This window comes from Mirounga leonina, unplaced genomic scaffold (assembly GCF_011800145.1).
Source record: "Mirounga leonina isolate KUSES-001 unplaced genomic scaffold, KU_Mleo_1.0 Mir_101608, whole genome shotgun sequence".
Lineage (NCBI taxonomy): Eukaryota > Metazoa > Chordata > Mammalia > Carnivora > Phocidae > Mirounga > Mirounga leonina.
The window spans coordinates 5936024-5959876 of NW_023270163.1; the positions used below are offsets into that span (position 1 = coordinate 5936024).

At 50.7% G+C, this 23853-nt stretch overlaps 1 protein-coding gene across 1 annotated transcript; it reads right to left on the minus strand.

Annotated features, from left to right (window-relative positions):
• Positions 1–3939: 3939 nt before the first annotated feature.
• IDS (iduronate 2-sulfatase) lies at positions 3940–23259 on the minus strand. Its single transcript, XM_035001958.1, has 9 exons — positions 23041–23259; positions 22460–22596; positions 21671–21848; positions 18842–18930; positions 17052–17252; positions 15345–15515; positions 11214–11340; positions 8891–9064; positions 3940–5633 (listed from the first exon to the last, which is right to left on the minus strand). The coding sequence occupies exons 1-9, from the start codon at positions 23135–23137 to the stop codon at positions 5161–5163; spliced, it is 1647 nt and encodes a 548-aa protein (XP_034857849.1). The 5' UTR covers positions 23138–23259; the 3' UTR covers positions 3940–5160.
• Positions 23260–23853: the final 594 nt, after the last annotated feature.

Here is a 23853-nt window from a genome sequence, read left to right on the forward strand (position 1 = left end):
CGAGATGAGCGAGGTGGCTGGAGGAGCCTCACCCTGGCTACAGAGGGCAAGATTTCTCTGAATGATGGCAAGGGGTGACCTCACTGACGCCTCCTGGGCAGGGTGGAGGAGGGAGGAGCAGAGGGAGAGGGACAAGCAGACTGTGCTGGGCATAGAGCTCGACCCGGGCTCCATCTCACGACCCCAAGATGATGACCTGAGCCAAAATCAAGAGTCAGACGCTCCACCGAGTGGGCCACCCAGGTGCCTCGCTAACATTATTTTAGATCACAGAAGCAGGATACAGGATTGGATGTGATAGATTTCATCTATGTAAAGACACAAATGTCCTTATGTGTGCATATGTATGTGGGCAGGAAAAAGAGCGGGGAGAAATGCAAGAATGTCACAATGGCTGTATTCTGGAGGGGGCTCTTCCTCTCATCCTCACCATTTTCCACATCTTCCACATTTTATACAATGAGCATACGTGACTCTGATAATCAGTGAAGAGACGGGGTAGATGAAGTATAAAACCGAACCACAAAAACAGCAAAGGAAAATGAATATGTGTTCAATCTCCAGATTGGGAAGGGTCTCCATGTTTAACAGGAAAAAAAAAAAAATCAGACAGGAAAAGAGCAATTTGTTTATTTTAAAAAGTGAAATCCATAACCAAAATTTAAAGGCAAATTCACATGACTGGAAATACACACACCCAACAATTTTACAAAGAGAACAATGATCAAGGTCACTGATAAGCAGAGAGTTACAAGGTCAAACAGGATACCACTTTCACCCATTATCATTAGGGGTGGGGGCTTTTTGGTTTTATGGTTTTTATTATTTGTATGCTTGCTTTATTTTTAGTTTTACTACCCTAAGGTAGCAGAAGAGTGGGGAGAGGGGCCAAACAGAGAAGCTTTTGACAATTTGGCACAGAGAGACAAGCCTAAGGGAATAATTTGAAATACATAAAAATATTTTATTCGCCAAGTTGTTCATCACAGCATTATTTACAATACCGAAAATTTGGAAATAAGCTGAATTTTCAATCATTGAAAGAAGGTTAATTATGAAAAAAGCTACACAATAAAATATATTACCATCAGTATAAAGCATCTTTGCAGAAATTTGTAGTAACCACATATAATATTTAGTGAGAAAAAGAAGAATATAAAACTATAAGATAAAACACACAGGATGACCACAGCAATGTAAAAAATTCGTAGCCCAAAGAAGGCAAGATATTAAGTGACCATCTTGGGGCAAAATACTGATGCGTTTTCTTGCCTTTAACTACATTTCTGTTTTCCAGTTTTTCTATAATTAACACTTTAACTTTGCGCTCAGAAAAAGATACCTTTTTTCCAAAGTGGCCACAAGACTCATTAGCGATGTTCCTGTTCATTTCATGCCACGACGCGGTCTAGAGTCACAGAGTGCCAGCCTCATGGAGATGGTGGGGGCGGGGGAGTGAGCGTGAAGAATGGTCATGAACGGCGAGGGAAGGGGACAAGCTAGGGCGGGCAGGGAGGCAGGGATCGGCAAGGGAGAGCCAGGGACCAGCGTGCACACTGGTCGGCCAAGGAAAGGGGCTTTGTGGAGCCAGGGAAGACTCTGACTGCTCAGCGAAGGTCTGTGTGGACCCCGTAGTAGGCACTGACGGTGTTCGCAGAGGGTGGGGTCAAAGAGGGAGTTCAGGAAGACACGTGGATTCTTCAGGAGCAAGGGAGGAAAGAGGAGGGGAGGTAAGCTACGTGGGAAGTAGGTGAGAGGGCTGGTGATGGTGATGGTGATGGCGATGGCACTAGCCCTGGGGGAGGTGAGCGCCGAGGGCCAGAGGGCACACTCCCCGTGCCGCGCTTCAACCAAACAGCCTTGGCGCGCCTCTGGACAAGCCTTTGTGCACGCAAACACCGGGTGGACAATCAGCCCCCGGGCGGAACTTGCCAGCCGCTGGGTGGACCCGGCTCGCGTTCAGAGTTAGTCTAGGGCAGCTCCGTTCCACTTTCTGCCACGATGGAAAGGTTCTAGATCTGTGCTCTCCAATAAGGCAGCCACTAACCGCGTCAGGCTGATGAGCGCTTGAGATGTGGCAAGCCTAACCCAGATTCTGCTTGGGAAATGTTTATTTCATCTTAATTCATTTAAACAGTCGCGTGTGCCTAGTGGCCACTGGACAGCACACACCGAGGAGCGGTGATTCTCAAAGTCTACTCTCGGGGGGAGCAGCGTAGTTTGTAGGAAATGCACATTCTCAGGCCCCACCCCAGCCGCGATGACGCACAAGCTCTGTGGGCGGGGCCCCGCACGCTGAATTTTAGCAAGGCTTCAGGTGGCTCTGACGCACCCTCCCGTTGGTGAGCCACTGAAACGGGGCCACTCAAATTTCCTGGGCTCGCTAGTTCTGGTTTCACCCGCACTGTATGCAAGAAGCCCCGCTCGGGTGAAATGGGGGGGGCTTTCTACAAACCATGAAGAAAACGTGCCCAGCTCGGGGACACGAGAAGGGCTGTGTGGAGCCACAGAGCTGTGCTCACTCTGGGCCGAGTCAGGATAAGGAATGTGGTCAGCGCTGACGTCTGAAAACCAGACCGTGGCTGTTCATCGCAGCGTGTGCGGGAGACGTGCAAAAGGAAAGAAACTGTGGCTCTACGTTGGGTTCGGTGTCAAAAACAGTAACCACCCATAACCTGTGAGACGATCTGGAAGAGCGTGCCACTGAACGGGAAATGCAGGCTTTGCTTCTAACAGGAGAGAGGTTGTAAAGGGAGGCCGAGAGAAACCAAAAGCAAAGGAGAGCTGAAGCACTCGGCCAGTGTCCTCGCATAGAAGAGAGGAGACAGAAGCACTTCCGGTAGAGACAGATCGACACACAAAAGCGCCCCGTGTAGACCCAGCCCCAGATGTGGCTTTGGTCACACGGGTGAATTACTGCCAGAAGGGCAGCCGCACCCCCGACCTATCGGTCACTTCACTCTTCTCTGGCACAGTTCAGCTTTCAACTTCAGCTTTGGACTCTCTGCTCAGCGGAGAGCCTGCTTCACCCTCATTCTCTGCTCCTCCCCCCTGCTCGTGTTCTGTCTCTCTCATGCTCTCTCCCTCTCAAATAAATAAATAAAATCTTTGAAAAAAAAGTGGGGGGGCGGGGCGCCTGGGTGGCTCAGTCGTTAAGCGTCTGCCTTCAGCTCAGACCCTGATCCCAGGGTCCTGGGATCGAGCCCCACATCGGGCTCCCTGCTCAGAGGGAAGCCTGTTTCTCCCTCTCCCACTCCCCCTGCTTGGGTTCCCTCTCTCGCTGTGTCTCTGTCCAATAAATAAAATCTTTTAAAAAATAAAAAGAAATAAAGCGAGAAAAAATGATGGGGTGTACACACTGCGGCCAACAGGAGCAACAAACGGATGTGAAATAAAAGCCCGTGTTAAAACTTATCATTATAACTGGGGAGCAGGAGATAAAGCTAAATACACTGAAAATATGTCACGAGGAATTTACAGACTAGATTGTAAAAATCTTAGTGGAAGTGATGAGAGCGATAAAGAGGATGAAGAAGGAGAAATAAAGGGACCAGGGAACCCATCTACTAGTAAAGCTGAGGCTTCCAGAAGAAAGATGAGCCTCAGGATCGGGAGAGATGAATAGGGCCCTTCACTCTTCAACTAGAAACTGCTGTTGCCAGGACACTAAGTCACTTAATCACTTCGAAGATTGCTGTGTTACCATATATACCTCTGCTGTAGGCTAATTAATAAAAAAAAAAAAAAAAAAAATTCCTGAAATTACTGATTTGAAGTCATCTTTTACTATAATATCTTGCCTTTTTTGTTACAATTTAATACACTTAAGTAACTTAACCTAATTTGCTGAAGAATTTTCTTTCACAAGCATTTACCTTTAAACACTGAAGCACTTGTAAAGAGAGAATTACTAGAAATAAGTCACTTCGATACAGGGACTACGTAAGATGTTTATTTAGAATGTGGTTGACTCCTCTGATGACTACTGGTAACTGACCAGCTTCCCCGTGTTATAAATATGAGTTGTGACTACCCCGTCCTTTTTAAGATGATGTAGGCTAAGCTTATTATAACTACCACCTGCCTTTCTGGTTACTTTCATATTTAGGGAATACAGAACTATGTTCTGGGGGATTAGAAATTACCTAATATTATACTAAATGAAGTTTTCCCAATGCTCAAAATAATTCAGAATTTAATAAAATTAGTGTTGTCTTTAATTAGCAATTAAAAGTAGAGTATTTCCTGCCTCCTGGATAAATGGATACCTGCAACCAACCATTCCTGAAGAAGGAGAACACTAACAGTTTTGAGTGACTCAATTCATGGATACAGTTATGCCTTTAAATGTTTTCCACTGTGAATAACAGTGCCTTTCAATAGGTGATCTTTGAGATCAAGGGTCATATTACTTGCTAACAAATTATTATTTGGGCCAGAAGTTCCTGAACATTTCTAACTGAACTTCCCAAATATCTCATGCCCCTAGTTTACTGAGCATTATTTATTATTTGATGTAGAAATTCCACATAATCACTTCATGCACATTATACCTCTGGATTTTGAAAATTTGCAATCTTATTAACAAAAGTTGAAGGTAAGACTTTAAGGCCCTAGCATCTAGCATTATTTAACTGCACATTTTACAAACATGAAACCTGAAATATTGACATAATATTTTGAATATATTGGGCTAAATAATTAAATTATAAACAAAAGAACCAGGGACTTCATGTGAAACCTAATGTGACCAATGGCTACTTTTTGAAATGCACTAAATTCCAGAGATAATTACAGTATTTCTTGAGTACAGTGTTATGTTTGGTTATTATGGTCTTGATGGCTAAAAGCATGACAATTTTCAGTTGCTCCCTTTACGCTTATCCACTCAATAAATAAGCTGTGATTGTCCAAAAAAGGAAAAAATAGTTCAGCCTAGCCCAGTCCGATTACCAAGGAGAAATTAATAAAGACTCTAATAAAGAATCAAAAGGTTAGGCTATTACATAGTCTTAGGTCAAACTGTTGACGCATGCTTTGATTGCCTACCCCTCAGGTTGCTTCCATTATGGGTGATCACCAAATGACCAGCCCTAACTCCCCCTCTCCCCAGGTGGAAGGGAGCACGTGATACCCACCCTCCTCGCTAGTTGGCAGGAGTCAAGGCATCAGTGATCGGAGGAGGTCTCTGCCCTGGGAGTCATTATACATGTTGTGGTCCTGCAAAGGGTCAGAATCAACAAAATACAGTTCCCCTGCGTGGACGTCAGAAAAGTTAGCCAGAAATTCATGGGGATTGAAGCCAACCCACACAGTGTACCGATAGTCTATCGTGCGTATGGAATAGCCCATGACTTTTATATCTTTTAAGCTCGGCTTGTCAGAATTCCACTGGGGAGAATCTGCAGGCCGGGGGTACTGGCTATAGGCAATAGACTCACGGGGATTACCACGAAAGTACGGGTCCTCTTCCAGGTCCTGGAATCGGAAATGCTTCACAAGGCTCTGGCCTTCTCGGCACCGCTCGACATGAAATGAGGGAATGGGACAGCGAGGTGGCACATGCAGTCCCGCAAGTCCCGCGAGTGTGGGGGAGAGAGAGAGAAGTTCCACGAGGTCTGTGACTTGCCGGCCTGAAACGGGAAGCAATCCAGCTGAACAGACTACTTTACAGAAGCCTGCACAGCTCACAGGATGAAGAAGGGAGCATGTCTGGGCTCCACAGGTTGTCTTTTGTTCTCTTGCATTTATTTTGGGCCCACGAGTTTAGGAACAACGCCAACTTGGCACCTCACCGCACAAGAGGATGCAAAATGAAGGTGCCCACAGCCGGTTGGCACTTGTAAAAATCTGTGACTTTTGGAACCATCCGTGTAATCACTGATTCAGGCAAGGATCACCAACAGAAGCCCTAACCATTGGGTAAAAATCTGTTGGGGGACAGGATATTCGGAGTCTCAGTAGTACCACCCTGCAGATCACTCCCTCCTGGACATCAGCACATGCCCTTTAGACTGTGGCAGACTACAAACAACATCACGTTTACCATCTTGATGTTCTGTAGTGTCCCGTTCAGGGGCATTAAAAACATCCACCCTGTTGTGCAGCCGTCCCCACCATCCATATCCAGAACGCTTCTCACCTTCCTGAACAGTCATCTGTCCTCACTGAACACTCCCTTCCCATCTCCTCCTCCCACCAGCCCCTGGCACCCACTATCCTACTTTCTTGTCTCTATGAACTGGACTCCTCGCGGGACCTCGTGTAAGTGCAATCACACGGTATTTGTCCCTTTAGGACTGCTTCCTTCCATGACCACGATGTCCTCGAGGTTCCCCCATGTTGTAGGTGTCAGAATGCCCTGCCTTTTTTAAGGCTGAGCAACATGCCACTACACGGAGAGACCACGTGTGGCTTCTCCATTCATCTGGCAATGGACACGGGTTGCTTCCCCCTTCTGGCTATTGTGAAGGATGCTCTGAACATTCATGTACAAGTTTTTGCTTGAATACCTATGTTTAATTCTGTGGGATATCTACCTAGGAGTGGAACTGTGGAGTCACATGGTAACTCTACGTGTAACTTTGTGAGGAACCACTAAGCCATTTTCCACAGTGGCTGCGCCATTTTACCTCCCCACCAGCAATGTGAGGGTTCCACTTTCTCCACGCCATGCCAGTGCCGTAGGTTTCTATTTATTTTGAGAATGGGTATGAAACAACATCTCATTGTGGTTGATCCATCATCTTTAAAGTCTCAATCCTATACTTTATGTTGATTCCTGTTAAAACTGATCTGGGCTTTGAGCCATCATTCTGGCCTTTCTGGATCTTTAAGAGTTAGCTTTATACAGCCCAATTTTATTTCCTACACATTTGGTAAGTAAAAGAAAAAGAAAAGAAGTAAAGCAGCTTAAAAAGATACTTTCTACAATGGCAAGACCTGGCTGGCATGACCACCTTCATCAGGTGATCAAATCTGGCACCACTAACAACAGCGAAGGCCACCATGAAGTGCCCCCACTGTGACCCCACCTCACGTGCAGTGCACGTGTCAAAAATGTTTACCCTGAATCTAGTCATGAGGAAGCAATGAGATAAATCCAGACTGTGGGCTGTTGCAAAGACAGCTACCTGGAATGCTTGTAAAAAGATGAGGGCAGGGAGAAATGGGGGCCCAGATCACGTCAGGCCTTGTTGGCCATCATAAGGGCTTTCACTCAGTGAGACAGGGGCACGGAAGGCTCCAGAACAGGGCTGTGACACCCCCTGACTCGGGTTTTGACAGGATCACTTTGGCTACTGTGAGGAGGAAGAACTCCAACGGGCCAAGGGCACAAGCAGGACGACTTCAGGAAGCTGTTGCAGGAATCCAGCAGGACATGTGGCACTGTGATCCAAGGTGGCAGCATGAGGCGGTGAGAAGCAGTATGGCCAGACTGCATGGAGAGCGATAGGCTTGCGGACAGACTACATATCACATATGTAGGGAGGATGGGAGACAGGCAGGGGTCAGGAGGACTCCACAATTTTTTGGCCTGAGTAAGCACGGCCATTCCCTGAGAGGGGAAAGACGGTCAAAAGAAAGGCTTACAGTGAAAGGCCAGAAGCCCAGCTTGGGCATGTTAGACTGGCCAAGTGGAACAGGCTGTTGGAAATCCCAGTCCAAAGTTCAGAGAGGAGATAGAGGCTAGAGATAAAATTGGGGAATAAACTGGGAACAGTGCAGTTACATGAATTTACAACTTGCTGAACACCTCCCCAAAAAAGTTTCAAAAAACATTCTCAACCTGTCAGATTTCTCCAAGCAAACAGAGGGCTATAATCATGCCCTGATGGTTTAAGCTTTTTATCAATGACTTGAAAGAAGACAGAGTATGCAGCATACAAAAATCAAATGTAGAGAAAATAAAATAGGGCCATATGAAGCAAACTTGGAAACATCCAGAAAGGCCAGAATGATGGGCCAGAACAACAACAACAACAACAAATCAACAAAAATCAATATAAAGGACAAGATTTAGATGTTAAGTGGATTTAGATGGATTAAATGCAGAAGTCCAGAAAGGGGCAACCTGGTTTTGCAGAGTTCATGGAAAAAGTACTCTAACTCATACACAACTCGTCTCTGTGCTGAGCAGATCAACTCAAGAAAGAACTGGCAAAGAACCTACACAGGTCGCCCCATGCGGCAGCAAAGGGTATCTTGTTCCAGGGACACTTCTGGAAATGTTTTCTTTAAACTGGAGCTTTGGGGAAAGCAGAGACCAGGATAACCATGGGTCTATCACTACTGTGAAGGAACTGCAGGCCTGGGGGTTTCCACCTAGAGAGGAGAGGTATCAGTGTCGTTTGCAAGGCCGGGACGGACTGACACGTGGAAGTCAAAGTAAACGTGCCCTTCACTGCTGGGGAGGGCAGGGCAGAAGCAGAGTCACCTGGCAGACCTTATAGGTCTAGTGGCTCACTAGACTGCTGAGCTGCCAATGTGGCAAATGCCTCCCTCACGAAGGGCTGCGTCCCTGCCCGAAGGGTGCGGGTAACGGAGTTCTGCTCATCTGTCGGGGGCAGGCTCCTGCCCTGGAGGAGTCTGCCGCCCCCTTCCTCTGAGCCTCGGAGCACACGGTCATCTCCACCACGACAGTCCTCCTCATCCTGGGGATGCTGCCTACTCCTTCGTCCCACCCCCTCTCCAGGCTCCTCATGGACCGGGGCCGTACGTGTTGGCTCCGGCCCTGCCACTCCTCCCGGACCCAGAGGTACTCAGGAATGCCAACCCTGGACAGGAAGACAGGGCTGGGTAAGGCCCGGGCTATGAATCGGTGAGATGGTTTGCATATAAAGTAGAGGGAGTTTACTATCAAGCAATATCACTTCAGCATATTTTATACCTGGCTCCATCAATTCCAAGACAGAATCGAAAGGGTCGATGTAAGGGAAAAGCTTCTCGCCTGCCTCTGGAAGCGGAGCTGTCCTCCCGGGAACATAGAACATCAAGGGCACGCGAGTAGTGACGTCAAAATTGCTGTATTTGGCCCACTCTCCATGTTCACCTAGAGCCCACCCTGGTTCACAAAAAGCACAGAGTAAGAGAAAACAAATAATGACATCACAGCTCAGCTTGTTCATTTAAGATACCATTTCACTCCCTGCTGTAGAAACCAGAGGAAGCAAAAACTCATCACATAGGAGAAATTCCTCTGTAATTACCACAAACAAGGTGATCTTCCCTAAATACTGCTTTATTTGCAGTTAGACATTTGTCTTGAATGAGGAAACCTCTAGAAGGAAAAAAACATACTAAATTCCCAAACAAAACTATCTTCTTTTAGCAAGCAACTAACACTTGCACCCAGCTTGGGCTCCGAGGGCCCAGCGCCCCCATCCCCCCAACCCTGCACGCAGGCCAGGCCTCCCCTCCTGAGAGGGGCTCGTCCTGACTGGGCGGGGATGCTGCCCTGTCCTGTGCTGCCCTCTCTGGACACAAGTCCCACGGGTTCCACTTTCCACTTGAGGGGGTGCACCACCAAACCATGAACTGCGATGCTGCCACATCGCTCACCTTTTAAGAAGGCAGAGATATCTTGTTCAATTGTTAAAATAAAGCACAGACCAAAAAAATAGAACTTGATTGCAGACCCTTAACCTTCATGAAAAACACAACCCTCTTAACCCTGATTGAAAACCTTCCTTGCAAAAGACAGCTTGACCACTCGAGCTGGAAATTTCTAATGCTGCTTCTAAGCACCCTTTTTGATATAAAAAAATATATAAAAAACAGAGATTGCACCTTGAGTATTTCATGTTACAAAATAACCAAAGCCACATAAAGCTGCCATGTATGGATTCGAGAGGCTTTTGTGGTTTGGAGGCAGGGAATCTCAGGAGGGCCATTTGAGAAGAGCCATTTGTAATCAATGCAGCGGCCTTAGAGCAAAGAGAGCTTCTGAGTGGGCCTTGCCTTCTTCCCGGGCACAGCGGATTGTGCTGGCGCTGGGACAGGAAACTGAGCACTGACAAGAGGGGTCAGAAGTGGATGGCAAACCATTAGGGAGAGAGCGAAACATTATGACACCTCCGTATATAACAAAATAATGTGGGTCTTTACAAGGCTTAAGGTAGGCCCGTGAGAAATCACATGGAGAACTGTCCGTGACATCAAGTGGAAAAAGCAAACCAGGGAACAAAAGAGTTGATAAGCACAATCGATCCTGCCTCGTCCCATGACTATATATTACATACATCCCCACGCCCGCACACACCACAGCCACCTGTCGCTGCACAACCAAAGGTCTGTCAGCACCAGGTCGGCCTGGGCAGGTGGGATAAGAGGGAAGGGCAGGGTGCTCTGGCCCTACATTGTATGCTCTCTATCCTTTTTTCTTTTTACAACGACTATACGTTGATATCGTCCCATTACACAGTTGACGATACTAAAGAACCGTTTTCTTATCTCTAAGTATGATAATGGTAGTATGATTATATTTTAAAAGAGCTAAATTTTTTAGAGATACTGTTCAGAAACCTAAACAACCTGGGATTTGCTTCAGAATAATTTGGGGGGAGGGGAGGGGTGAGGATGAGCCAAACAAGACCACCGGGAGTGGGTAACTGGGGAGCACAGTGATGGGGACTGGGGGTTGTTGTTTATCCTCTATTCCTGGACATGTTAAAAATTTTCCAATTAAGAAGAATCTTTTTAAATAAATTGTTTCCATTTTTGGAAAAAGTGGGAAACTGCCTTAAAAGAGAGAAAGCATTGCAAGCCCCAGGCTCTTGGCAGAAAGAATATAGGGACTGGGGGTGGAGGAGTGAAGTCAGGTCCGAGGGCCTTGCTGGGCCGTGCCAGGATTGTTCCGGATCCTCCTAAGAAAAACTAAAAGTCCTCCAACCCTCTAGATTGGAAGCATGGGTTAAAAGGGCTCCCCATACAAATGAAGGGTTCCTGCTGAGTTCATCCAGAAAAAAAAAGGTTCCACGAGGTCCCCACCCAAGCATCCAAGATGCTCCTTGGACCCAAAAGGGGCCCCACCTCTACGGAGAGAGGTCCCAGGACTAACAGGCCATCATAAAAGCACCTCAAGACCCCAGACTTGGGGCACTGCTGATTCCCAAAAGAGAACACGCCTGTGTTGAAGGCAATCTAGAAAAGCATGTTTTGCAGAGAAGTCCAGGTGCTCTGAGTGACTCCCCAGGGGACCGGAAAATGCTTACCGTGATCGGAGACAAATGCAATGATGGTGCTGTTAGCCAGCTGGAGATCATCCAAAGCACTCAGAAGGCGGCCAACCTGCGCGTCCAAGTACGAAACGGAGGCAAAGTAGCTCTGGCGGATTTTCCGCTGCACGTTAAAGGAGGAGAGTGATGCCACTTTAACCGTGTGCACAGAGCCGTGTCACCTCTGCTGATGCCCTTGACTCACTCAGCCAAAACATAAAGCACATTTCCCCCCCATCTGTGTCCCTGGGCCCACATGCTCCTGGCGAAATCCAGGGTCCACAGCAGATCCAAAAGGGAGATTCTTTTCTAAGCAAATCAGATTTCACTTTAGGGCACAGGTGACAGTGGACGGATGTGCCACTTACTGTCCCTTTCTGTCTCCTTCACCTATTCTTATGGGTCCCAGGAGGTGACCATGTAAACTAAAACGCACTCCTCCCCCCCCCCCCAGTTACTCCAAACTCTGCTGAGGGTGGCACCAAGGACCCAACGAAGTTCTATTCCTTCCCCAAGGACCAGAAACCGGGGGGCTTAGAACAAGAGACAGCTACTGAGATGCAGCGGTGGGCAGAGCCACGCTCTCCCCCAGGGCTCTGATGGAGGGGCTCGTCTCGTGCAGCTGCTGCTGGTGGCTGGCAGCCTTGGTGTTCCTGGGCTTGTGGCCGCATCACCCCAGTCTCTCCCTCCATTCCCCCATGGCCTTCTTCCCGGGTGTGTCTCTCTCCTCTTCTTATGGGGACACCCGTCATACTAACTCGAGTATGACCTCATCTTAACTAATGACATCTGCAAATGACCCTAGTTCCAAGCAAGGCCCCATTCTGAGGGGGTCAGGACTTTAAGTTTTCGAGGAACACAACTGAGCCCATAACAATGGCCATGGCTGGGTCTTTCCTCTGACTACCTTTTAACCCAGCAGGACGGCAACTGCTTGTCCTCACAGACTGTGGCTTGCATGTGAGGCTCATGTCTAACAACCTTCCAGCAGGCAGGAGAAGAGCAATGGAGGGACCCAGGCTGGAGGCCAAGGGAGGCACTGAGGCGATTCAAGGTGAGTTGATGCGATCTGGGCTTCACGTGCGTGAGTCTGACAACAGCCCAGAGCACCTGTCAGGGGATGAATGGTGCTAGATCAGTGCTGGGCCCGTAGGAGGAGCTTGACAGACACTTGTTGAATGAACAAATCGAACCCAGACCGACTGCAGTGGTCATGAAAGACATGACAGAGCAAGAGGGCAGTACGGATCTGAAGGGAATGCAGGGAGATCCAGTAGGAGTGCGGGCAGTGGAGGAAGCCGGCGGGGAAGGAGATGAGGATTCCCAGGCTGACTCCAGGTTTCTTGTTCAGCTGGTGGCACCATTCAATGGCATGGGGAGCACAAGAAGAGGAGGAGGGGGAGGAAGGAGAAAAGGAAGAGCAGGAGTGGTGGCGTGGCCCCATGGGTCCTAGGAAGCAGAGGTCTCCACAGGCAATTGCGTGGCAATGACCCTCACAGGCAAGTGGACAGACATGTCTGAAATCAGGAGCAAGACTGGGATAGGAGGAGAGAAGGGGCAGGAAGGTTCCAGTGGGGGCCCTGGGGCTGACCCAGTGGAGCAGCACCTCCTAAGCAGCAGACACAGAAAGAGGAGGGGGGCAGAGAGGGCCCAGGAGGACCGGTGAGGGGGCCAAGGAGGAGTGGCACCAGCCAACAGTGAGAAAGCAGCAGGGACTTTGGGAAGGTTAGGTCCCACAAGGATGAATTTTATTTGCCAAGGTCAGTGCCGACCTAGGTAAGAGCGCTGAGTGGGCTGGGGAGGCAGGAGGCTGGGCAGAAGCGAATGAAGAACGAACGGACACTAAGGCCACATTTCCCTCCTTCTCCCTTGAAGGGCAGGTGCGGGCATGGTGTCATCTGCTGAGAGATGGTGAAGAGGGGTGTAAAGGACAGGAGGTGAGCAGCCGCACGGGGCAAGAGAGTCCTGAGCAGAGAGCCCTCGTGGGTGGACTGCTGGGGCTGGAGGCTGGGCCTGTGTGTCTCCACCTCAGGGCTGCACGGATTCAGTCCAGCAGTCTCAGGACCTTGGGCTTGAGAGCAGAGTGGTGGCTGGACCGTCCTGTGATCGGGGCACAAGTATTTCGAGGGGCTGGCGAGAACAGTAAGCCACCTGCCCAGGAGCGAAGCCCAGGGGGAGAGGAGAAGTCCCCACTCACAATCGCCAGGAGGCGTGTGGGGAACGAGTATGTGGAGTGAAAGGGCTGTGAGAAGAGACTGTGGTCAGGGTGGTGACCGAGGAGGAGCCGGCCTAGGAGGTGACACACCCCCGAGGGTGGGCCCTGAGGTCCCTCCCTCCCGTGGAGCAGAGCGAGAGGGCTGGAGGCTGAAGAGGGCAGAACTGAGAGGCTCAAGGGCGCAGGGAGATGCGGCCGGGGCGCAGACACCCAGAGCTGCCAGAGAGCAGTGAGCAGGGCCCAAGTTCAAGGAGAATGTGGGGCAGGGAGCAGCACGCAAGCACACCAGGGAGGTCCTCTGGGCGGCAACAGCACCAGTGGGCGGGGGGGGGGGAGAGGGCATCTGAAGGAGCCCTCACATGAGGCTGGCACCATCCTAGATGTTTTCTCAGGTTCGCTGTGCTCCCTGCTGGAAACCTTTCTCCACCTCGTTTCCGTTTTACAGATAAGGAAACAGCCTCAGAGAGGTAAAGGGACTTGCCAGGGGCCGCGCAGCTGGTATGGGGGAGAACGGGAATTCGAGCCCAGGCTGTTAAGAACTGACAAGACAAAGCACGAGGCTCTGGCATTCCGTGTCTCCAGTGGGGAATTTGGACTCCCCATGGCACTAACTCTGTGATCTGGGCCAAGTCACCACACCGCCCTGCCTGTAGTTTCTCCACCTGGACAACAGGGAGGGCATGTACCCCAGTGGGTTTCCATGGGGACCAGAGGAGATGACACACAGAAAACACTAAGCACCCTCCTTGGGACACAGTCCATTTTAAAGGGACATTTTAAGTGACCGGCACTAACAAGGCATCCGGGTGCAGGCTCGGAGATGCCATTCGAACAACCCTGCTCTCAGAACCCCTGTGACGGGAAGTCAGGGACAGAGCCACGTGATGAAGCCGCTCCCTTCCCAACTCTCACCACTGCCAGGTGAACCTCGGGAGTCCCACGGACACAAGGGGCGCACACCCCTCACCACCCAAACCCTCACTGTCCAAACAGCTCTGACTAGCAAGAGACGCCTGGATATTTTGTTTTGTTCTGAACTATACCCTATGGCAGTATTTGCAGGCTTCTGCGTGCATCCAAATTGCCAGGGGTGCTTTTGCAAATGCCAGTTCTTAGGCCCCTCCTCCAGCTCCCAATCCCCCAAGTCTGAGTTGGGCCAGGATGCTGCACTTCCAACAAGCCCTCATGGGGATTCTGATGCAGGTGGTCCAGGAAGCACCCTTTAAAACCATTGCCCTCTACCTTTCACTGCAGGCTGCCTGTGGAATATTCCAGAAAGAGCACTGGTCAGCATGTTTTCTGCACTCCAGGGAGAGGGTGACTGATGAGTCAGCTGAGGAGTCTAACTCTGTGGCTACTCCGCCTCCACACAATGGCAAAGGGACATCAGATGTTGCAGCTGGATGGCACTGGCCACGTCGGCGCCCTGGCTCCCTCTGCATCAAGGCCCTACTCAGTGCACCACCAGCCGAGAGTGATAGGTGCCTGCGTAGGCCTTCCCACAGAGGGGCCGTGCAAGTGCCAGCAAACTGAACATTTGGGGCTGCACGGTAGCCACCCGCCACTCTACAGCTGATGAACTGTCACATGAATTAAACAGCATCCCCCATGAGTCAGTGAATGGGTCATCCAGACCTCCTCCCTACCCCAGTGCCAACATCCAGTCAATCACCACATCTCCAGATGCCCTCCCCCCACCGCTTCTTTGCAAGTGGAGACACGGCTTGGGAGACGATAACCACCCAGCACTTCCCATATCCTAAATTCCTCCAGACCACCCCCAGCCCCAGCGCCTCAGAAGACACCTAGCACAGAGAAGATTCTGAGTAAGACACGATAGGTGGGGTGCTGTCACCGATGACATCATGCCATACATAAGAGCCCAGGAATTCCCCCAAATATGTCCCTGGTACCTGAAAATCCACAGGAATTGGGCCATAGGGCACACTGAGGTTCAAGGCCTGGACGTCCTCCCGCTTCCTGATGTCCATCCAGGGGTTGTAGGCCACGGGAGGGAGGCCAGCAGGGACGTGGGGGTCAGGAGCCAGGGTGATGTTCTCCAAGGGATACAGCTTCTGAAACTCCTTGGGGGAAAAGCACAGAAAGACACCAGGTTGTCATTCTTTCAGCAAAGGCACAAGGCTGGGAATCTCCAGGTCTTTCTATTGCCTTTTCTCTAAGCCCGGGATGTGTTTACACGGTGACTCACTGACACTCCCCAGGTAGCTTCCCCTACCTGAAGGTCAGGCCTAAGGTCACTGTCACAAGATGCCCATGGTAATGAAATCATGCCACTTGTTTCCTATAAACCAAGCAGCAACAGCTCTTTTCTCATACAAATCAACGTCATCCTATTTCTGTCCCCACTTCCTACTTCCCCTCCAGCTGGAAAAGGGGTAGGGGGTATTTCCAGTTCCCAAAACCTCCCTCAGGTTTGGCAACTCCTCAGGAGTGCTCACAGAACTTAGAACAGTCCTACCTGCGGCTACCAAACACAATCAGCAAAGGGCAAAGCCACGTGAGCGAAGCCCAGGGAAAACCAGGCACAAGCTTCCAGAATCCTCTCCCAGTGAAGTCATACAGGACGTGCTTAATTCCCCCAGCAATGAGTTGTGTAACAACGTGTGTGAGATGCTGTTGCCATGGAAGCTCATTAGAGCCTCAGCACGCGGGCTGTTTACTGGGGCTGCCCACCCAGGCCCCCTCTGCCTGCACATATCGACGCCACAGACTTTAGGCGGGAGAGCAGGGGTGTGCGTAAACAGTGTGGGCACAGGGAGCCACTCCTCGCTTGGGGAGCGGTGCGAACTCTCCCAGGGTCCAGGTTCCCAGAGCCCGGCCAAAGGCCAGCCTTGCAAGCAGGCCTTGCTAAGGAGAGCAGCTAGGCCGGCTAGGTGAGCTCCTGTCTGCACAAGAGGCAGAAGTGAGTCTCCCTCCGTCAAAGGGGGACAGATCCTGCTAGGAAGGTGAGATCCCCTGGGCCAATTGAAGCATCAAAGAGCACGCCTTTGGCTCTCCACTCCCAACACAAATGAGGGGCATTCTTTACAAAGTCAAAAGAATGCGCTGCTCAGGCCCAGGGAAGACACAACAGGGAAAAACTGAAAAAGATTTTTAAAAAGAAGAGATTATACACTCTAAATGATGGACAGGTGAGCACAGCACTCAGGTTGCAACGAGCAATGCAGCACCCTGTGTGGAAGGGGTCTCACGTGCCAGGCTCAGGGGGAATGCCAATTACTGAAGAGGGCTTCACGGCCCTTGGAATTGTGCCCCAAGGACCGTCCCTTACCACAGGCATCAGCGGCCAGCTCTGACTTCTCCATGTTGATGTTACCGTCCAACCCAACACGTGCTCCCCGAGTTCAAGGAAAAGAAATAAAACCCTCCAGTGGAGAGGGAGGAAGCCGAGCATTCCCAACAAGATTCTTACATGCCCTAAGCCTACTTCTTAGCCTTGACCTCTGAATCCCATCTTCATGCCACTAAGTACAATAGCACCATCAGGCACCCCTGGTGACCAGGGATGGCAGGACATGGCCCCACTACACCAACCCCTCCTTCAGCAAATGACACAGCTGTCACAGAGGTGTGGGGTCAGCTGTCAGGCAGCTCTTCACCTTGGGGTATCTGAAGGGGATGTGCGGCTTATGATACCCAACAGCCAGGAAGAAAGGGCGGGCCGATGTTTTCGTCTTTTCCAACAAGCGGATGGCTTGCTCAGTGCTCTGTTTGTCAGGCAAGGTGCCCTCTGGCACATCCGCCACATCCACGGGGCAAAGCAGGTTGGCGTGGAGTTCTCCATCCGGCCCCCTACATGTCTTTCAAGACAAAACATATCAAGTCAGCTCTTTAAATGCAAGAAAGAGAAGTCAGGAAGGTTGGTGTGCACGCACAATGGATTTAGCATTCACAGCAGCTGCCCTCTAAGTCCGCCTCATGTACCCTGGCCGGGCACACACGAAGGAGAACTGAAACAGAGAAGCATCTCCTCTTCTCCAGGCAGAGGCCAGAAATCCCCAGCACTTAGCTTCTTGCTGTTAATCTTCTGTCTCCAGGTCATAATTAATTAAAGGAAACCCATGGAAACTAATGATCAAAACAAATCTGTCTCCAGCTCAATAATTTAAAAAAAAAGCCAATTAAAAAATGGGCAAAGGACTTGAATAGATGTCTCTCCAGACAAGACAGATAAATGGCCAATAAGCACATGCAAAGATGCTTCATGTCATTATTCATCATAGAAATGCCAGTCAAAACCACAGTGAGCTACCGCCCCACACGTGCTAGGATGGCTAGAAATTTTAGAACTGGACAATGACAAGTGCTGGCGAGGACGGGAAGAAACTGGCACCCTCATCCATAGCCACTGGGGGTGTGAAACAGGGCAGCTGCTGTGGAAAAACACGCCGGCGGTTCCTCAAACAGTTAAACAGAGCGTCATTACATAACCCAGCAATTCCACACCTAGGGAGACACCAAGAAAAATGAAAACCTAAGTCCACACAAATACTTGACCTAGCAATTCTACCCAAGAGAACAGAAAACTTAAGCCACACAAAAATGTGTCCATGAATGTTTGTAGCAGTACTGTTAGTAGTAGCCACAGAGTGGAACCAACCCAAATGTCCACCAACTGGTGAATGGATAAATAACATGTGTTCTACCCACACAATAGAATACTATTTGGCTATAAAAAGTAACGAAGTTTTGGGGCACCTGGCTGGCTTGGTCGGTAGAGCATGCAACTCCTGATTTCAAGGTTGGGTTTGTTTTTTGTTTTTTTTTTTAAGATTTTATTTATTTCTTTGACAGAGAGAGACACAGCGAGAGAGGGAACACAAGCAGGGGGAGTGGGAGAGGGAGAAGCAGGCTTCCCGCTGAGCAGGGAGCCCGATGTGGGGCTCAATCCCAGGACTCCGGGATCATGACCTGAGCCGAAGGCAGACGCTTAACGACTGAGCCACCCAGGCGCCCAAGGTTGGGGGTTTGAGCCCCACTTTGGGTGTAGAGATTACTTAATAAAATCTTTAAAAAGAAAGTAATGAAGTTCTGGGGTGCCTGGGTGGCTCAGTTGGTGAAGCGTCTGCCTTCGGCTCAAGTCATGATCCTGGGGTCCTGGGATGGAGCCCCACATCGGGCTCCCCTGCTTCTCCCTCTCCCTCTGCCTGCCACTTCCCCCTACTTGTGCTCTCTCTCTCTCTCTCTCTGTCAAATAAATAAATAAAATCTTTAAAAAAAAAGATCGTAACACCCGTCTCTGTCAAGTCATGATCACAGACAAAACCCACAAACTTCACTGTATAACCAGCTTGAAAGAACGTGAGGTATACGCAACAGTTAAGCTTAATCCCGCTACACAGGGAAAAAGCAGTTCCTCTTCAGAACAGTACCCCTTTCACATCCTTACCTTGGTGTTTTCATACTTTTCAGAGGAGGGATGATAAGGTGGAATAGACCAACTATACGGAGAATCATCACTATAATTGGAAGATATTCCTTAAGGGGGGGAAAAAGAAAGTCATTAAATAAAACCTGAAGGGTCCTTCAATGCCCTCCCCACTCCAAATCAAAACTTTGTGAACAGCTACAGAAGTATCATCTCCCTTCTTTGGGACTTTTTCCTCATCTATAAAATCAAGAGCTTAGGCAGATGATGAGAAGTCCCCATTAAAGCCAACTCTCTAGGTTTCTATCTGAGTACTAGGCATCTGACCTCCCAGTCCCTTAAGCCCTGGCAATTCATGCTAGGCTCTGAGGAAGAAACCCAAAAGGGTAGGATCGGCCAGCCTGCTACAGCAACGCGGCCCTACAGAGCCCTTGCTGGAGCCTCTCCCAGACCCTACAAAGAGGCAGCAGCACCACCATGCGCCAGGTGCAGAAGGGGAGGCTCAGGGAAGGCCAGTGCCTAGACTGATACCAACCACATATTAGATAAGAGAGCTGGGACTCAAACCCAGGCCTTAGGACCCCAGGTTCAGTGCTCATTCATGAAGCAGAAACCCGGCCCTAAGTGCAGCAGTTTGTAGTCCATTTGGGAAGAGAAAAGAACAGTGAAACTACAGAAGGCTGGCCAGCCATCTAGAGAGCAGAAGTGCCGTGTAAGTGGGGGGGGCCACAGAGGTGATGGGTCAGCGAGGGCTGTGAGGAGTCGGTGAGGCTTGTGCGGGATCTGAAGGGAAGCGTCGCCTAGCGGGATGAGACAGGAGGAGCAGAGACGGTAGTGTAGGTAGAAAGAACCACAGGAGAAAGCGTCACCAGCATAGTGACCGTCAGGCTCCAACAGGCAGCACCAGGCAAGGTGGGACTGGAGGGACAGGGGGCGGTGGGTGCAGGGCTTATCAACACAGCAAGCACAGTGGAAAGAGCAGCGCGGGCCAACAGAACTGGGTTCAAATCTCAGCACTGCCCCATATTACCCGTGCAACCTTGCACAAGCTCCTTGACTTCCGTAAGCCTCAAGTTCCTCCTCAAGCAATGATGCTGATGCTAAAACCTCCCCCAGCCTGCTGCTAAGGAGAGGACTGTGGGAGCGGCCAGCACAGGAACTGGCACGTCGCTGGCAGTCGATCAATGGTAGCTGCTGTCTTCCTTGAACAGGTCCCTGCCTCGCAGGCAAGGTCGTGAGAACAGAGACCCAGCTGAAAAACATGTTTCCACAAGGACTGCAGCCTAAGCTCTCGTTCTCTGGGTAAGACATGCTGCTTACAGCCTGATTCCCCAATCTAATAATCAACACCACTCGGGCCTTCCTTAGCCTCCCTTCCTGAAGCGCAGCCTTCCCTCTGCCCTACTTCCTCTTCTCCCCAAACGTGTCTCTCCCCTCCTGCTGTGCTCAGTCAGGCAAAGGCTGTCAGGGTGTAAGCGCCAACTGCGGAAAGTTCTGATGGTGGGCTTTTGGCGACACACGATTCCTGACAGAAACACTTTCCAAAACTGGGCCCCACTTAGCCCAGCCAAATGCTATCCTCAACCTGGACTGGCCAGCTGGGTACCAGAAGGCTGCTGAGCCTGCTGATGTCACCAGTGAGCAAAGGCAAAGCTACGGAAAACGTTCAAGTCCTCGTCCTTAGCAATAAGCACTACTGTCGTATAAAGTGGGCTTTCAACCCACTTTCACACCCTTGAACTACCAGAACTGGGACGCTACCCTGGGAGGTAATCCAAGCAGCTATGACTCATTTGCCAGGGAAGGAATCTGAGGCTGAGAGAGGAAGAACGATTTGCCCAAGGTGAACTGCACAGCTAAGAAGTGGCAGAGCTGGGACTGGAACCCGAGAGCCCGAATCCCTGGTACCGCTGTCCATCGGTTCCCTCTACAGAGATGTTCATCCCAGCAGTACGTGTGACAGTGGAGACCTGAAATCAACTTGAGACTAAAGTACAGTGGATTTGTATGTGAGACGACCGTGCTGTTGTTAAAAAGTGACATGCACGAAGGGCAGCCATATGGCGAAAAGTTTGTTTAAAACGTTCACAACATAAAACTGTATACACAGGAAAATCTCAAATCAGAAAAAGAATACGCCTGGAATGAGGGAACATCAAACTTCAGCCCTCCTCAGTGTGGTGCAATTACAAGTAATTCATATCCTTTAGTTTATACTTTCCTTTTTTTACCCCCAACTTTTTGTCAAATAACCATGCATTACTTCAATAGGTTTTAAAAAAGTTTTAAAGTTTGTGTTTCAGCATTCTCATTTTGGCATTAAAAAGAGCCAGTTTATCAGGCCGTGTTGGAAGTCAGCACTGGTGGCCCCTGGCACCCTTCAGGCCTTGGGCACCAGCTTACACTCCTCTTGCTGACCTAACTCACAGACGATGGGCAGCCGCGCCCAAGTGCGGGCCTCTTCACTGGCAAATCCTCATAGCCACCCTGCTCTCCTTTTACTGACAGGGATCCCGGGGCACAGAGGGTCAGTCAGGTGCAGAGCTGGACTCGCACCCAGCACTGCCACCTCCCCAGCCAGTGCCCTTCCTTCCGGCTGAGAAGCCAAAGGAACCAAACAGCACCACGACTAGTTGCCGAAAGAAAAAAGTCCTACTACCCTTTTTCACTTTCGGTGAGAACATGAAGCTAAGGTGAGAAGTAGTATTTTGTACAAAGACAGCAGTGACTAAGGAGGTGTCCACCCAGCCCAAACAGGCCTCTGCAAACACAGCCCCAGCCCCCAGAGGGGGATTCCAGCCCTTGGGCACAAAACAGAAAAGAACCCAGATTTTGGACAGCAAACAGTACCAGGGTGAAAGACTTTTCCAACCGACATGGTCACGTAGCCATTCTCCTTGAAGTACTGGGGGATGGTAGAGAAGTTTCCAGCATGTACCCTCCAGTAGGAATTGAAGTCATACAGGCGGGTGGTGTCTGGTCTCCTCCCAGTGAGGAAGGACACACGGCTCGGGGCACACACTGCTTGCTGTTAGGGAGCAGAAGCAGAGGGAAATGTCCTCAGAGGCAAACAAAGTCTGGATGCTAAAAGGTAACCAGGCAACCTCAAGAGTCCTCAGCAAAACAGCTTGGCAGCTGAGTCATGCAGATCAAAGCCAACCAGTGGGACAAGGGCCTCACTCAGACACCAGGAATAAGTCTTCCCACAAAGAAGCAGGAAAAGACTCAGCCCCTCAAACAAGCAGATGTTTGTGTCCTGTGTGCTGGTGTCCCACGGGTGAACTGAAGCAAGGGTCTTAAAGGCTGCCCCGTGAGGGCAAGCTGCATGGTGCTTGCCCAAGGTCAGTTAGCAGACCTGAGAGTGCCATTCTGCAACACCCCTTCCTTCTCAGCATCAGGCAATCCCCTTTGGGGAAGACAGCTGGGCAGGACCATCCTGAGCATGTTAGGGTCAAGGGACAACCTCTGCCCAAGCTTGAAGGCACAAGCTTCCTTGCCGGTACACAACCAGATTTTCTCTACCACCATTTTCCAGAGATGCCTGGCCCAATCGGTGCCATCTAACCGTAGCTGGAAGGACCCCATCCCCTAACCCACTGCACAAAGCACACACCCACACCTAGAGGTCCCCAGACATACCTGGGCAAAGGCATTCTGGAAGAGGAGGCTGTGGGATGCCAGCTGGTCGATGTTTGGGGACCTTACGAGCTTGTCCCCGTAACAGCCCAGGGAAGGGCGCAGGTCATCCACGATGATTAGAAGGACATTCAGAGGAGCTGTATGGGAGGGAGGAGCTTCAGTGAGATCACCTGCACTGACAATGAACCCCCAGCCATGGTTGGTGCTAGGGTACTGAGTGGCCCTAGGCTGGCCCCTGCACCCTGGACAGCCCCGCCAACCAAGCCAGGGAGGGGGAGACTAGGGTTGTGCCTCAGGGAGGGTGGGAGTAGGTGCACAGAAGCTCCAGTCCCGGGTGGCAGAATTAGGCTCTGAGCATGGCCTCAAGCCTGGATGAGGGAGGGAGGGAAGGATAGAGGAAAGGAAAGAAGAATTTAGGGAGGGAGAGAAGGATGGGGGGGAAGAAAAGATCGTAGGAGGGAGGAAAGGAAGGATGGATGTTATACGGAATAGTAGATGGGACAGAGACAGGAAGTTAAGGATGGACGTAGGCAGAGGAGGAGGTAGGGAGACCGCAATCTGAGCGAGGGCTAGGGCTGCACCTATGGTCCAGTTGCCAGGCGCCGCAGACTCAAGGGAGGCGCAGACCGAGGCCAGGACTAAGCCAAGCCAAAGCAGGCACCAGCCGGCCAGCAGCATTTCTGCCCCGGCGCGGTCACTCCGGGGCGACGGCGACAGGCTGCGGCGGACGGGCCGGACGCGGGCCCCACGTCGCCGACGCCGTCTGCGCGAAGCGGCCGCCGCCGGCCCCACAGGCCCGGGCACCGGGGCCCGAATGCTAGTGCGCCTGCGTGCCTCGTACCCGCCCCGCCCCCTAGGGGGGCGGGGCCTGCTGGCCCGCGAGGCCCCTGCGCGTAATCCCGGCCACAGAGGGCGGGGCCGGGGTTCGAGCGCCGAGCCAGGAGCGCGGACCCGGCCCCGCCCAGCTGAGCCGTCCGCCTCACAGGCCCGCCCGCCCGCCGGCAACTACCGCCTTGGGGAGCTGCCGTGAGAATCTTTCCGGGTGTTTCCAAAGATTTGCGATGCAACCACTGTCCTTAACCAGCAGTTTTCTGCCTCTTTGCCTTTGCTTGTGTTATGCTTTCCACCTGGAAGCCCTTCCCTTCACCGTAAATGTCACACTTCCTCGCAGACCAGCCCAAATGCCATTCTCTCCTCCATCTAAAAGGAACCCCCTTTTTTGGAAGATTTTTTTCATTTATTTGACAGAGAGGGGGGGAGGGAACACAAGCAGGGGGAGTGGGAGAGGGAGAAGCAAGCTCCCCGCTGAGCAAGGAGCCTGATGTGGGGCTCCATCCCAGGACCCTGGGACCATGACCTGAGCGAAGGCAGACATTTAAATGACTGAGCTACCC

What these genes read in the sequence shown, in the direction of transcription:
- IDS (XM_035001958.1), bottom strand. Translation starts at nt 23,137, where the DNA reads ATGCTGCTGGCCGGCTGGTGCCTGCTTTGGCTTGGCTTAGTCCTGGCC. An exon ending in TCCAGAATGCCTTTGCCCAG is followed by an intron (nt 21,849 to 22,459) that starts GTATGTCTGGGG and finishes GCTCCCTAACAG; the next exon opens with CAAGCAGTGTGTGCCCCGAG. An exon ending in CTTGGAATTGATGGAGCCAG is followed by an intron (nt 5,634 to 8,890) that starts GTATAAAATATG and finishes TTCCCGTTTCAG; the next exon opens with GCCGGCAAGTCACAGACCTC.